The sequence below is a fragment of the Myripristis murdjan genome, chromosome 19 (assembly GCF_902150065.1).
Source record: "Myripristis murdjan chromosome 19, fMyrMur1.1, whole genome shotgun sequence".
Lineage (NCBI taxonomy): Eukaryota > Metazoa > Chordata > Actinopteri > Holocentriformes > Holocentridae > Myripristis > Myripristis murdjan.
Genome location: NC_043998.1, coordinates 676808 through 692324, shown reverse-complemented (window position 1 = coordinate 692324; position 15517 = coordinate 676808). Strand labels below are relative to the sequence as shown.

Below are 15517 nucleotides of genomic sequence, written 5' to 3'. Positions count from 1 at the left end.
TCAAGCTGGCTGTGGTACCACACCTTTGCATGGACAGAAAGAGCACCAAATCCAACAGGAAACACAATTACACTTGTCAAGAACTCTTGGACATTGGAAACATGATTACAAATGATCAGATACCAGCTTATTTGGATATCTACATTGCCTACATTGACTGTGCTAGGCTGACCCCTCCAGACTAGCTCTCCCATCCATTCTGCTAGAAAACTTATTCTCTCTGGAAGCAACCTGGACTGTATATGACTTTGATGGACATCCCAGCATGAAATGCGAAAGTGTTGTATCTTTGTCTTCACAGAAACTTGGCAATACAGCAACATTCCGGACACAGCCATACAGCTAGATGGGCTAGCATGCTATTAAGCCAACAGGGCATCATCCTTGTCTGGTAAGACTTGTGGTGGTGGCGTATGTTTATATGTGTTTATATAACAAGGAATGGTGTGCAAACGTTGTAGTGGTCTCCAAACACTGCTCTCCCCACATGTTCACAATTGATAAGTGCTGTCACCCCAACAGATTTTTCATTACTGGGGACTTCAATCTTACAAACCTTGAGACTGTATTTCCAAAATTCCATGAACATGTAAACCTTTCCACCACACAACATACTGGACCTCATTTACGTTAAAAAGGTTGCTCAGCTACAAAACATTATGTAAACATGAACTCAAGAATCAGTTAAATCAGTTAAACATTGGTGGGCCATAGGCTTGCAACAGGTGAGCTCCCATTAACAGTTACTAATAAAGCAGGCTGGCATTTACTCATGTTTCCACATTATTTCACAAAGATTAACTCCCTGTTATCACAGCAAGCTGTAACCAACACAATAACATCTCTGTCAACTAACCAACACTTTTCCTTAGACAAACAGCAGGAGGATTGTAACTGCCACAGGTCTTTTGGGTTTCAGTAAATCTGATTGGGGAAAATATTTTACTTTACACTTAATATCAGACTTTCAGGAAGCTTCGTAAATCACCACTAACAATCTTTACTTAAACATGTCTACTGCTTTCCCTGCTTCAACAGACATCTGTCTCAGTCACTGTTCAGCTAGGAAATAGAGTGTGCCATGTCTCAACACAATCTCGAAATTAGCAAGATAACTTCAGACTCAACTCCGGATTTTCTGGATCACAAAGCTGGTTCACCTCTGATCAGGATAGGAAACCTATCCTGAACCTATTCTGAAAGCTAGCCTGCTCTGGGGAAGGCTAGCTTTCAGGATAGGATTGAATCCTACATAAAGCACCGCCCCCTGGCCAATCAGCTGTTTGCCAAAACATGGCCTGCCCATTCATTGAGAATCCCAATGAAGAAGCAGCTCAAATAGTGAGGAGAGCATTACGGCGTGAAAGGATTTTCCTGGACCAATCAAATCCGTTAGATTTTGCCGACGACTATCTGTATGAGAGAGAGGATGTTACACTAATGTGAAACAGCACACTTCAGCCTGGCTAAAAGCTGCCTGGTATACAGAGCTGACACTCTGTAGGAGAGGAAAACAGAAATGAGACATCATTAAAGGAAATTTGATAATTCAAAGTATTTTTAGAGGCGTTTCACAACATTTTAGGGACATTTAAAGTGGCACAATTAATTAGCTCTAAATATTTTTGAGGGGCAAATTATTCCTGGGTGAGAGAATGGGCCTAAATGACAGCTTGCTGATGCAAATGTGAAAAAGGATCATTTGTACCCTTCATTCCAGAGGGCGAGTAGGCCTTTATATTTGCCTTTTGTTCCTGCTAAGTTCTAAAGCAGCTCAGTATCTGATTTTATTCAGGCTATCAACTTGATAAACTGACGTGATTGAATTTTGGCGTCAGCTTTATTTTTTTTTTACAGCCTGTATAACAGGCAATCCAGGGAAAACTGAGCTTGCTTCATGATACAGGCCTCTGATGTGATGCCAATAAAGTTTACTATTAAGTATTTTCAGTCAAGTCCTCCAAGCATAGATTCACCTTCCCACCTTTTCACCCAGCCCTGTCTCATTTGGAGAGAAACAACAGCTATGTGAGGATGTCGTTCATGGACTTCAGCTCAGCTTTTAAAACAATCACACCTCAACACCTGATTGGAAAGCTGAGCCAGCTGGGCGTTAAACCCTTGTAAGACTACTTCCGGTCTGAGGTGGCAGCTGAGGTGGTGTATGCATCCCACTGACGCCTGTTGATGCATATTCCACACATACCAAGAATTGTATTGGAAGCACTCTACCACCAATAATTTAGCATCTGCTTGAAGGCAAAAAACACAAACAATATATCTTTAACTTTGAATATTCCTTTAAATTTAGGATATCTCTCAACTACTTGGTACATGATTGATTGATTGATTGATTGATTGATTGATTGATTGATTGATTGATTATTATATGTTATGTTTTGAGCTGCTGGATACCTGAATTTCCCTGTGGGATGAATAAAACATCTTCTATTCTATTCTAGTCTATTTACTGTGTGTTATGTTTTATGTGGCATTTTCTGCAGAGCACCAGCAACCTTGAACCCATGCAAATGGATTGAACTCATCTGTCTCCAGCTGAACATCAACAATGCATCTCCACCTGTTCCTGTCTCTGGTGTGACCAGTCTAGGCATTTCATCACCAGTGCTCTGCGAAAAAGGAAGCACTTGCCAGTAGATGGGGAGTTACTGGTGAGCATCCTTCCCAGCCTGAACCTCCCATAAAATGATCTCTATTGTGAGCTACCCCACAGTGAATCAGCACCTGGAGCTATCCATGCTGCTAGCTTCTGGTGCAGCGTAATCAACACAACAGTAGTCAGACAGCTTGGCATTCACACCCACGACAACAGGTCCTGCAAGACAATACCCTCAACATGAAACCACATGCCAAGGTAAGGCATTGAGCCTATCAATCATTCAATCATACTTTATTTGTCCCCAGGGGGAAATTTGGTTTAAGTTACATCCCGTCCAAGAGACACCAAAAGACATGACAAATACAGGGTTACAGGATCAGGAGAACTTCGGGTCAGCCAGCGTGCACAGAGCCCCTTTCATTAGATGAGAAAGGAGGACATTAGGGAAGAGGGGGGGGGGGAAAGGTCAAATGTCAAACTGGGCTCCAAGGGGAGCACAACATGGCATTGGGAAAAAAACACCTCAGCACAATAAGCACATATTAAACATTACAACATGACTCGAGACATTGCACATGTGGAAGGAGGAAGGGATTTGGGGAGGGGGAGGTGTCCCAGCACAGACGAGAGGCGTATGCAGCCACTACAGCACTCTGCACCCACAACCTGCACTGTAATGGGAGGGAGAGGGGTGGGGGGCCAACGAGGCGTTGAATTTCAAGGGATGCGTGTATATGTGTCCTTGTGTATGTGTATGCGTAAGCCCAGGGACCTTCTTCACTACTCAGTCTCAACATTGTCTCTGCCGTCTGATAAGATGACAACCTCGGCCTGATTTCCTGATTTCTGGACACCACCATGAGCATATTCCTCTGCATCCAACTGACCCTCCCGAGATTCCTATTATTCATAGCCCTGGCTTGTAAGACATAAAAGATGCAAAGAAACTGGTCCATGGTGTTAACAGGCACTCAGGTTTTTTGATCTCAGCAGAAACAGAATTATGCTTTATTAGATTCAAGGCATATTTCTTGTTCAAAGTTTTTTTTTAAATGCCCATGCCTATCATCAGAACAAGTGGTCTTGTGTTTAAGTGCAGATATTGTTATCAAACAGTCAATCAATCAATTTGTTAACCAAATCAGGTCTATTTCACATCATCTCATTAGACCCATTATGTGCTATTTCCTTATCCTGAATATTATCTTTTTAGGCATAATCAAAATACCCAGCCTGATTATGTGTTTTTTGTCATTAACAGAAAATCTCACTTTGCACTTGTATTTGGTTGTGAAAGGGATGAGTAACAAAATGCTTGCTTTACTTCGGAGAGAATATTGAGATGAGATGCTTATCCAGAATAAAGATTATGTCCTTCACATTTTTCCTCATGCTGGTTCCCCTCAGGGGTGGCAGTTTGGCTGATGTTAGCTGTAGTCTGGTCTTAAAGCTGGACCTTTTTTATTAGGTAAGCATCAATTTCTTGTGGCTGGCTGCAGAATCTGGCAGAATCAGTAGTTGGACAGGGGGCCTGGCTATCAGCACATGACCTGCCCCTTCCAATTTGTCTCCAGGCAGCTTGCACCCAGGTTCATTTGCCCATTTCCTGTGTCAAAAATTATGAAACCCTGTTGTCTGTTTGCAACTACCCATAATTCTTCAGAGGATCCACCCTTCCTTCCATGGTGCACCGCATTACATCTATGTGCACCAGTATGCACACCCATCCCGCTAACCCTCCACTCAGGCTCAAGAGCGTTGGCGGGATTCTACAGGTCAAGAAGCCCCTTAAGTCTAGTCATCAAGGTCTCCAATACCTGCTGGACCTGGAGGACTATTGCCCACAAGAGAGGCATTGGTTCCCTTCGACCTGACCTGCATCAGGGACATTCACTGCCTCTACAAACACCAGCCCAGTAGGACATGTGGGGCTGATAACTGGTCGATCCTCACAGCAGAGGCACAAGTGGAGAAAATGAGAGCAAGAAAGACAGGAACACAGTACAAGCAAGAGCAGCGTAACACAGGTTTAGCTGTATAGTCTGTTCTTCTCTCTCTCTCTCGCTCTCCCTCTCTCTCTCTCTCTCTCTCTCTCTCTCTCTCTCTCTCTCACTCACATACACACACGTATTGCAATCACATTTCAATGTACATGTTAACATGCATTATGTTGAAAATGTTTTGGGCAAATGCCATTTGCTGTGGCAATGCTGTATGGTAAGGTCAGCAGTGAGTGCGCTGTGACTATAAAGCTGACGCATACAACAGAAGTCAGAGCAACATCAGAAAACCAGAGTGAAAACATTACTTGAAAACTCAGTGACCAATACTACTGCTTTTTTATTGCAGATTGGCTAATGTAAAGCATCACATTCTACAACCTCTGTGGTTGTTTTGGGGCGCTGGTTACCTCAGTGTCAGGCAGTTTAAAGTTAAGAGCTCTTAAAGATAAGTGTTAAGTGTTAGGATGTGAACAGCTGAGTGGGAGAAGGGCAGAAATAATTATACAGTTTCTCCCTCTTGGAGACAAGTTGCCATTTGTTGCTTTGAAGTTAAATATTATACAATACCTTGTGGTTGCGTCCATGCTTGTCCAGCAGAGAAATAATGGATTTTATGTGTCCCTCTTTTATGATGTTTAGTGCCTCAGGACTCTCCACCAGCACACAGTGAAGCACTTCTAGAATACCTACAAACACAGACATCCTTATTAAAAGCAAGCAGACCAAAGAACCATTCGTTTTTTGTCTGAGTTACTGACATTACAATCTGACATTACATCCAGAGGAAGTGGCTTATTATACCCCGAGTGAAACTGTACCTGTGGTGCAGTTCTCTGCTGGAGTGACATCACTTCTAGCTATATGCTAGAAGTGATATGCGGATATGCCAATAGCTTAGCTGCAGCAGAGGTCGCGTTAACCGAATATTTTCCGTCATTGACGTTTTTTTTAAACGGTGACGGAAAAATCTGAACGCCATCTGTCATTTTGACAGATTGCAATTCACATGCCTGACCACTTGGTGGCGATGACAGAGCTGATAGCAGTCCGGTGCCGTGCCAGTTCTCCGGCTTACCGGTGTGACTGCGAAAAAAAAATCTGGGTTTGCCCAGCGTTATCTAACAGACATATCTCTGGATCCAATAGAAGTGCAGCTTTCGTTCTCAACCACACTAACAATAGGCCTCCTAGCCAATCAGAAGTAGGGCGGGGGCGGGACATGGGTGTTGACAATGAGGCGCTCCATGTACCGTCCAAAGTGAGCCTCATCAGCCTTCAGTGACGAATTGCAGCCCACAGGATAGACCGCAGGTTCATGAAGCCGGGGGAAGACAGCAAGAATGTCTCTTAAACCGATGATGTCGGCGCCGACAGGATTCGGCATGCCTACTTTACATATCGATATCTCCTAGACCGTTTATGATATACAGAAACTTAAAAAAAGTCTGAAACCGGAGAAACGGAGCTTTGCGCCTATATACAGTGCCATTACGGTAACTCCTTAGGACTACTGACACTTCGACCATCCAATCACAGAAGAGTCCCCGGTGTGTCACGTTTGTAATATGAACTTCTCAGTACCGTAACTCCTGAACCAATGGTGCGACCGAAAAAAAATGAGACTGTTTCTGAGAGCAGACAACCGGAGCTTTCCGATGGTGTGCGAAATCACTCAGTCATTGCACAATTCTGACAATTCTACAACCATAAAAAGCAAAATAAATCAAGGCGGATTTAGTTTAATTGCAGGGTTAATAAGAATAAATGGCGATGGGCTTGGAATGGCAATAGATAGTTACAAGATAGTTAATATTTCAAATAATGTATATATGTTATATGATGAAATTTGCCGCATTCAAAACGTCGCGGCAGTTGAGTGGCAGAAGTTTCTTTAAAAAGATATGGTTTGGATTTTCTGTTCAGCTAACTTTGGACTGAATATTAATTAAAAATGAATGAAAATGAAATGCTATTGAATATGTCCTTCTTATCATTTAAAAAATTAAAGTGACTGGTAAAAATAGATTATGACGGGATTTTTATGACCCTGTCAGTCAAAATGACAGACAACGAAAAAGTGTAGCGCAACCTCTGAGCTGCAGCTAAGTTTTTAGCTTTTTTTATTCCCTGTGTGGACTGTACACTATTTAAGAAAGGAAACAGAAATATCATATATTTATATCTATATAGATATAGATCTATCTATCTATCTATATATAGATAGATAGATAGATAGATAGATAGATAGATATAGATATATCTATTTATCTATCTATCTATCTATATATATATATAGATCTATCTATCTATCTATATATGTACAGTACAGGCCAAAAGTTTGGACACACCTTCTCATTCAATGCGTTTTCTTTATTTTCAGGACTATTTACATTGTAGATTCTCACTGAAGGAATCAAAACTATGAATGAACACGTGGAGTTATGTACTTAACAAAAAAAGGTGAAATAACTGAAAACATGTTTTATATTCTAGTTTCTTCAAAATAGCCACCCTTTGCTCTGATTACTGCTTTGCACACTCTTGGCATTCTCTTGATGAGCTTCAAGAGGTAGTCACCTGAAATGGTTTTCACTTCACAGGTGTGCCTTATCAGGGTTAATTAGTGGAATTTCTTGCTTTATCAATGGGGTTTGGACCATCAGTTGTGTTGTGCAGAAGTGAGGTTACTACACAGCCGACAGCCCTATTGGACAACTGTTAAAATTCATATTATGGCAAGAACCAATCAGCTAACTAAAGAAAAACGAGTGGCCATCATTACTTTAAGAAATGAAGGTCAGTCAGTCCGGAAAATTACAAAAACTTTAAATGTGTCCCCAAGTGGAGTCGCAAAAACCATCAAGCGCTACAACGAAACTGGCACACATGAGGACTGACCCAGGAAAGGAAGACCAAGAGTCACCTCTGCTTCTGAGGACAAGTTCATCCGAGTCACCAGCCTCAGAAATCGCAAGTTAACAGCAGCTCAGATCAGAGAGCAGATAAATGCCACACAGAGTTCTAGCGGCAGACCCATCTCTAGAACAACTGTTAAGAGGAGACTGCGCCAATCAGGCCTTCATGGTCAAATAGCTGCTAGGAAACCACTGCTAAGGAGAGGCAACAAGCAGAAGAGATTTGTTTGGGTCAAGAAACACAAGGAATGGACATTAGACCAGTGGAAATCTGTGCTTTGGTCTGATGAGTCCAAATTTGAGATCTTTGGTTCCAACCACCATGTCTTTGTGCGACGCAGAAAAGGTGAACGGATGGATTCCACATGCCTGGTTCCCACTGTGTAGCATGGAGGAGGAGGTGTGATGGTGTGGGGGTGTTTTGCTGGTGACACTGTTGGGGATTTATTCAAAATTGAAGGCACACTGAACCAGCATGGCTACCACAGCATCCTGCAGCGACATGCAATCCCATCCGGTTTGCGTTTAGTTGGACCATCATTTATTTTTCAACAGGACAATGACCCCAAACACACCTCCAGGCTGTGTAAGGGCTATTTGACCAAGAAGGAGAGTGATGGAGTGCTGCAGCAGATGACCTGGCCTCCACAGTCACCGGACCTGAACCCAGTTGAGATGGTTTGGGGTGAGCTGGACCGCAGAGTGAAGGCAAAGGGGCCAACAAGTGCTAAACACCTCTGGGAACTCCTTCAAGACTGTTGGAAAACCATTTCAGGTGACTACCTCTTGAAGCTCATGGAGAGAATGCCAAGAGTGTGCAAAGCAGTAATCAGAGCAAAGGGTGGCTATTTTGAAGAAACTAGAATATAAAACATGTTTTCAGTTATTTCACCTTTTTTTGTTAAGTACATAACTCCACATGTGTTCATTCATAGTTTTGATTCCTTCAGTTAGAATCTACAATGTAAATAGTCATGAAAATAAAGAAAAAGCATTGAATGAGAAGGTGTGTCCAAACTTTTGGCCTGTACTGTATGTATCTATTATATATATGCATGTATCGATATATATATCTGGCATATATTCCTTGTTTTGTATGCATAATCTGGGTACACCGCTGAACCGAATTGCCCCTAGGGGATACATAAAGTTGTCTGATTCTGATTCTGATTCTGATATCTATATATCAATCTATATATAGATAGATTTATTTATTTATTCATTTTATTCAATTTATTAAGGACAGTGTGCACTTTCATTAGCTATTCAGATAGATAGATAGATAGATAGATATGTCACTGTCTGCCATTGCTCTGCTTTCCAAAATTGAGAGGGTTCATTCTCTGATGAGCAGTAGTGTTCATCATAAGTCATGACAATCTGCCCATCAGATTTCATTTTTTAATGGAGTGGTGGTAAAGAAAGGCAATGGTGACTCCAAATCTGACAGAGAGGCATGAATGAGAAACATGAGTAGGCTCAGTAAATTACTTTTTTTAGTTACATTTAGAGTTATATTGTGTACAAGCCAAGTGTTTGGCCAGAAGATGATGCTACAGCAAAGGTCACAATCAAGAACAATCTCCCTTTGGACAGTATGAATGCACTCACCAAATGATATCTTGTGTGCCAAACTGACATTATGGCCTGAGGGTGGTGCTAAAGGAAAGGTCATGAGGTCAACAAAACTGACATCCTCTGTTCATCGACTGAGGGGCATAAATCATGTCATGATAATCCAACCCATACGCTCAGCCACATACACACATCCATAAATATACATATAGTGCATACTACAATTTAGAGTGATATATTGTGTAGTAGTTTATGTAAGTTGTCATCAAATTAAATGTTTCTGCTACCAAGCCAGAAAACATGCCTGAAAAGTTATTGTCGTTATTGTGTAAAACAGCACCTTCTGGGGATAAAAGGGAATCTCTGTAAAGCTGGTTCAGTTCAATAGATGATTCATTCATGCACTAATTGAACAGTAAATACTGTTGCAAATGAACTCTATTATACTTAGAGTTAATACTCTGCTGTCAGAAATTCAGCACTGTCCAGTAAATCATATAGATACAGTTAGGTCCATAAGTATTTGGACAGTGACACAATATTTATAATTTTGGCCTTGCACACCACTACAGAGGATTTGAAATAGAGTAATTAAAACATGATTTCAGAGGCGCAAAGTAATTGGACACTTGACTAAAAAGCAGTTCCATGGCCAGGTGTGAAATTCATTTGCATTTGGTAGCTGTTTATCAGAACCCTAGAATCCTAGACATGTGATCCAAAAGGTGTCCCTGCAGGTGAAGGAGGCCATCAATAGGCTCAAAAAGCAAAAAAAAAAAAAAAATCGATCAAACAGAAAGCAACAACTTTAGGAGTAGCCAAATCAATAGTTTGGTATATCCTGAAAAAGAGGGAATGCACTGGTGTCACTCAAGAACAACAAGGCCAGATTAGACTTCGCAAAAAACATTTAAAAAAAAAAAAAAGCCTGTCCAATTCTGGAACAAGGTTCTTTGGACAGATGGCATGGGCATAGGCGGAAATCCCATCCATCCCATCCATAAAGTTATGACCTCCCCCCATGCCTCACAGTGGTTTGGTCCGCATCCTGCTCCCGGCAGAGCGGCAGCTCGGTAACTTTCAGTCCGTCAGCCTGAGAGGCAGCAGCCTGATGAGAACTAGCAAGAAAACCTCCTCAAGTGAAAGCCAGTGAGTCATTTATCACACCACTTGTTCACCAAGCCCAAGGCTCTAATATGAAAAGCGATATATTTCCCCTGCTTGGTCCAAAACCTGCCTCTTTCAGCTCACTGTTTAAGCTAACAGCTAATGATTGTTTCCAAGCTGAAGCGAGTGCAGGACAGTGAGGGAGAGAGAGGACAGACCACAGGAGGAGCAAATACTGAGCTTTTTATTCTTTCAAAAAGTCTGTCAGGATATTAATGTCAGAAATAGTTCATATTTTACTGATATTCTGAGTTTGTCTCAAGATAGATATCTATTTTTTTTTTTTTAATTTTTTTTGTATTTTAAGTTGCATTTTTATGTGGCATAGTTTCCTTTCATTTTCTTATTTAATCTAAAAGGGACAGTGTACAGCTCAAACATATACTGTATGTCACTATTTGATGCCATATCTTGCTTTGTTTTTTGTTGACACTACAATAAATCTGTTTTTTTAAGAATAGTTTGATGTAGTTGGATTATTCAGGGATTTCCTCTAGTTTTAGAGCTTCTTTTGAGTTTCTAGTGCTTGTAAAGCTACTTTGATGGACTGTAGTGGAAATAGAACAGTGAGCAAAGAAATTTGGTTAGATTATTGCTTTTAATAGCATTATTTAAAACATATGAACATGTTGAGCGCTCAACACTTTCCGGCAAGTTTCAAAGGAGAGTAAGAGAGAAAGAGCAAGGTACAATTGTAACAGACAGCAATTTTTTCATGTCCCCCCCAGGAATTACTCTCTGAAATTTTGCTGTTTATTGTCCCCTCTAATAATGAAATGGGATTTTCGCCCCTCGGCATGGGCATGTATGGCTGTCAGTGGAACTGGCTCACTAGTGTTTATTGATGATGTGACTGCTGATGGAAGGAGCAGGATCAGTTCTGATGTTTATAGGGTTATAATATCTGGTCAGATTCAGCCAAATGCCTCAAAACTGTCAGGACGGCACCTCACAGTGTAGATGGACAATGACCAAAAACATTGCAAAAGGAACCCAAGAGTTACCCAAAGCAAAGAAGTGGAATATTCTTCAATTGGTCAGGTCAGTCCCCAGACCTCAACAGAACTGAGCTGCTTTTCACCTGCTGAAGACCAAACTGAAGGCCAAAAGACCCACAAACCAGCAGCAGCTGAAGGCAGCTGCAGTAAAGGCTTGGGAGAGCGTCTCAAGGGAGGAAACTCAGAATTTGGTGATGATGTCCATGGGTTCCAGACTTCAGACGGTCATAATCAAAGGATTTTCCTCCAAATATTGAATATAATACCTATAATTATAGTTATGCATGTTATGTACAGTTTGTCCAATTACTTTTGAGCCTCTCAAAGTTGGGTGACAATGTATAAAACTGACTGAAATCCTAAAAGGTTAATGCCATATTTTTGTTCAACCCCTTAAATTAAAGCTGAAAGTCTGCGCTTCAATCATGTCTTGATTACTCCATTTCAAATCCAGGCCAGGCATTTTGGACCAGACCAGCCCACCACATTCAATAACGCACACCTTTCCAGTCTTTTTGCTCTCTTAAATGTGTATACCAACTGTGCAATTCTTTAAAACTATAATGCCATGCAATTAGTTAGCTGTCATCAGCAGTGTTGGGCACGTTACTTTGAAAAAGTAATTAATTATAGTTACTAGTTACTTCTACTAAAAAGTAAAGAATTACCAGGAAAAGTAACTATTATGTTACTTTTTTAAAAAATTGTTCAAATATGTCAAATTACTTGGCTGCCCCAGTCATACTGGCCTATAGTACTATAGTGGAACAATAAAATACAATAGATGAATTGGAACTTTTTTATTCTATTGAACAGGCCACAACTGGCCAACGCCTTTTGGGCATCTATTTCAGATTGGTAAGGGCAGGTGCCCATCAACATGAATGGAGAATGAGCCCAAATTGCATATAGGAAGGTCATGGCGACAAACAAAGTATACCACACAAATCCTTGTTTAAATCTGAATCTGATTCGATTGGTATATATATGTATATATATATTTCTATATCTATATTATATATATATCCCCATAAAGTTAGAACAAGACATAAAAAAAAGGCAAACAAAACAAAACAAGGCAAAATAATAACAATAATAATAATGATAATAATAATTTAGCACCTGGGTTACAATACAAATTCACAAAAAGAGTACAGAAATGAAAATTACAGAAACCCTAAATGCCACTGTGTGTGTCAGGCAATGACAGGCAGAATAATAAGAATCACTTCACTGCCATGGTTAACAACAAAGTGAGGTAATAAAGTAAAAACTCACTCTTGTCTGGGTGGGGAATTGAACCCCCGGTTTCTTGCATGGCAGACGGAGGTACTATCCACTCTGCCATCGATTGTGTCCTTTTATATTGTTTAGGCTCATTCTTCATTCATGTTGATAAATTACAAAAAACTCCACAAGCGAAAAAGTCCAATCGCTCTGAAAATTGACAGCTGCTTTTTTTCTTGCAGTTTCTCTGCACCACCTTTGCGTTTTCTCTCCATCTCAGTAGATCCCATAGATATCTATAATAAAGGCTAGATGTGTCGTTCGCGCTGCCGGCCAATGGAGTCGCACGTCCGCACTGGCGGCCATCTTGCCACAGTCAGCTCGCTCACCCATAACATTGTAGTAGTGGTGCATGTACTTTTTAATTAACCATAACTTGCTCAATTTTCTACCGATTTTCAAACGGTTTGGTTTGTCATAAACGTCAGAGGTGTAGTTATAAAACTGCACTTATGGATAATTATGTTACACTTCCGGTCAAAGATCCAGAATTGTAGCCACGTTAATAACGTTTGTAAGAAACCAAACCGTTTGTAAATCCGTCAAGATTTCAGCGAGATAAGAGTATTTACGTCTGTGCAGATCACTCACCTTCCTCAGGTACCATAGATTCCGCCAGAGAGCTTGCCTGTGGTAAGATGGCCGCCGGTGATGACGTTAGGGACTCCGCCGTAAGACATCTAGCCTTTATTATAGATATCTATGATTATGCAGGCAGGACCAAACTACGCAGAAGGGGTTGTTTAGCAATGTGATTGGGCCAGCCCAGTGTCAATCGGGCGCTGATCTACTGGTTGTATGGACCGGTCAGCTATTTAAATAATAATAATAACAAAAAGTGTCGGGGGACTGTCAGCCCACTTAGCACATCGGCCCGATGGCCAGTCCACCCATGCTTATGGACCTAACTGTATCTGTATTTGTGTCTGTATATTTCTACTGTTTGAAATAGAAAATAATATTGATGACAAAAAAAGAAACAAATTCCTATTTTTCATTATATGGTATAGTTTGAAAGAAATAAGTGAGTGGGGCGTTGCTTCTGATTCACCTAATATTTTGACCATTTACATCACTTTTACGGTCCCCAGTGTATGAGCACTCCATTATGGTGACTTCATGGCGTTGCTTGTAATACCACCCTCAGGCAAGGCAAGGATTACCATGATACACCCCTTTTCAGCTATGTTTCACAATGCATGCAATCACAGTTACACTGTCATCATGTGTGAAACACTTTAATGAATATGTGACTCAAAGAGCAAGTATGGTGTGGTCGGTGTGAGAGGGTTTCCTGTAAACTTCAATATATACATGTTCAAAAAGGCCAGATGTCTTTAACATGTTCTCAAGTGAACTTGATATGCATATTCACTGAGGTCATGTGCTCCATGAAAGCTTGAACCTCATGGATTTGATCTTGAACTGAGTATCATCCACATATCTGACCAGGAGCTGCTCCACTCCACTTCCTGCATGGGCAGGTTTGTTAGATAGAAGACATCCTTTTAAATTCCATTACCATCACTTTGAGAGGGTTTTAAAATATCCTGCTCAACTGCAAGTGGCAATTGGTGCTAATTTCTGTGAGCTATAATGTCTCTCATTTGCATAGAAATTAATTCTTTGAGTTCAAATGTAGATTAACAATATAATATGAATAATAATATGCATGTGCAGTGATGTGGATGGAGCTTTCCATCCACTGCAAGTGCTCTGCCAATCATGTGCATTTTTTTTTCTTTCTTTCTTTTTTTTTTTTTTTTGGTAAACCTTTTGCAAGCAAACAAACAAGCAAAGGCTGACTTACCAGAAGAGGCCTCCAGTCTTTCCAGCCTGCTAATCAGCCAATCCAATGAACTGGAAAACTGGGCACAGTTCTTCCTGTTTCCTCTTATCAATGCAGCTGAAGAAAGGAGAGGAGAGGAGAGGAGAGGAGAGATAAAGTTGGGCTCTAGTCATTTCTCAGTTTTGTACCTCCAGTCCTCTGTCATCCAGATGGAATTCAATCACGGTGTGCCACTACTGAGGACAGAAGACAGAAAAATTCTGCTGTTGTGGATCCTTCAAAACATTTTTTAGTTTTGGGCGGTCACTCAAGATTGTACTTATTTCTAGTCTATATGTACTTCATTCATTGTGGAGCAACAGTTCTCATGATAGGGAAGAAGCTGATGGTTGATAATTGCAGGATCTACTACACACATGTGGAGCAGCAAATAAGACTACGTATAAGAATACAAACTATCACTTTAAATGACAGGTAAGCAGTTTTCCACCTCTCAGTAACTTAAAGGTGCAGTAAGCGATTTCTGACCAGTAAAAACACAAGACAAATCCTGCCTCCAATACATGTTAGATTGCTTGTACAAAACCCCTCCCTGTCAGGTTACCTGGATTACTTTTCTCTGATCTCCAATTCAATAATGTGGTGAAGCTGCAGACTTTCAGCTACAAGCTAAGCTTTGGCTAAGCTTTGAATAAGCTAAGGCAGTTAGCTGCCTGAACTGAGGCACTGATACAACTGATTTGAAATTTGGATTTGTTTATCTGCAGAATTTGTGGTTTTAGAAAAGTTTTGAATGAACTTGAAACAATGCAGAAGTGAAGAGGAAAGCAGAGAAGGAGGTTATTCTCAGGCTTACACAGAAATTCAGAAAAATAAAACCAGGAAATAACAACAAGGCTGGCTGTAAATTGTATGGCGGAAAGAAGACCCATAGTGATGACTGTTGTATTGCAATGGGTAATTTTACAACAACAAAATACATGTAATATTTCTTAATGTAGCCTATAAGTGTCCAGTTGAATGTTTACAGACATCATTAAGATATGCTGGTTTGCAGCAAACCTAAGTATTTGTTTTCATAGCTAAAAGCGCAATAGTCTTTAAAGTGACATGGAAAATCAAAGAAAACCTCTTTATATTTACACCATTCATATGAATGGTTT

The 15517-nt window shown here is 40.6% G+C and overlaps 1 protein-coding gene across 1 annotated transcript in view; it reads right to left on the bottom strand.

Annotated features, from left to right (window-relative positions):
• Window positions 1-15517, bottom strand: part of ryr2a (ryanodine receptor 2a (cardiac)) — a 666625-nt gene that overhangs the window by 448568 nt on the left and 202540 nt on the right. Inside the window, exons 15-16 of the mRNA XM_030078094.1 lie at window positions 14376-14471; window positions 5191-5309 (exon numbers count right to left, since the gene is read on the bottom strand). Coding sequence (XP_029933954.1) covers window positions 5191-5309; window positions 14376-14471 — 215 coding nt within the window. The remainder of the gene's footprint in view (window positions 1-5190; window positions 5310-14375; window positions 14472-15517) is intronic.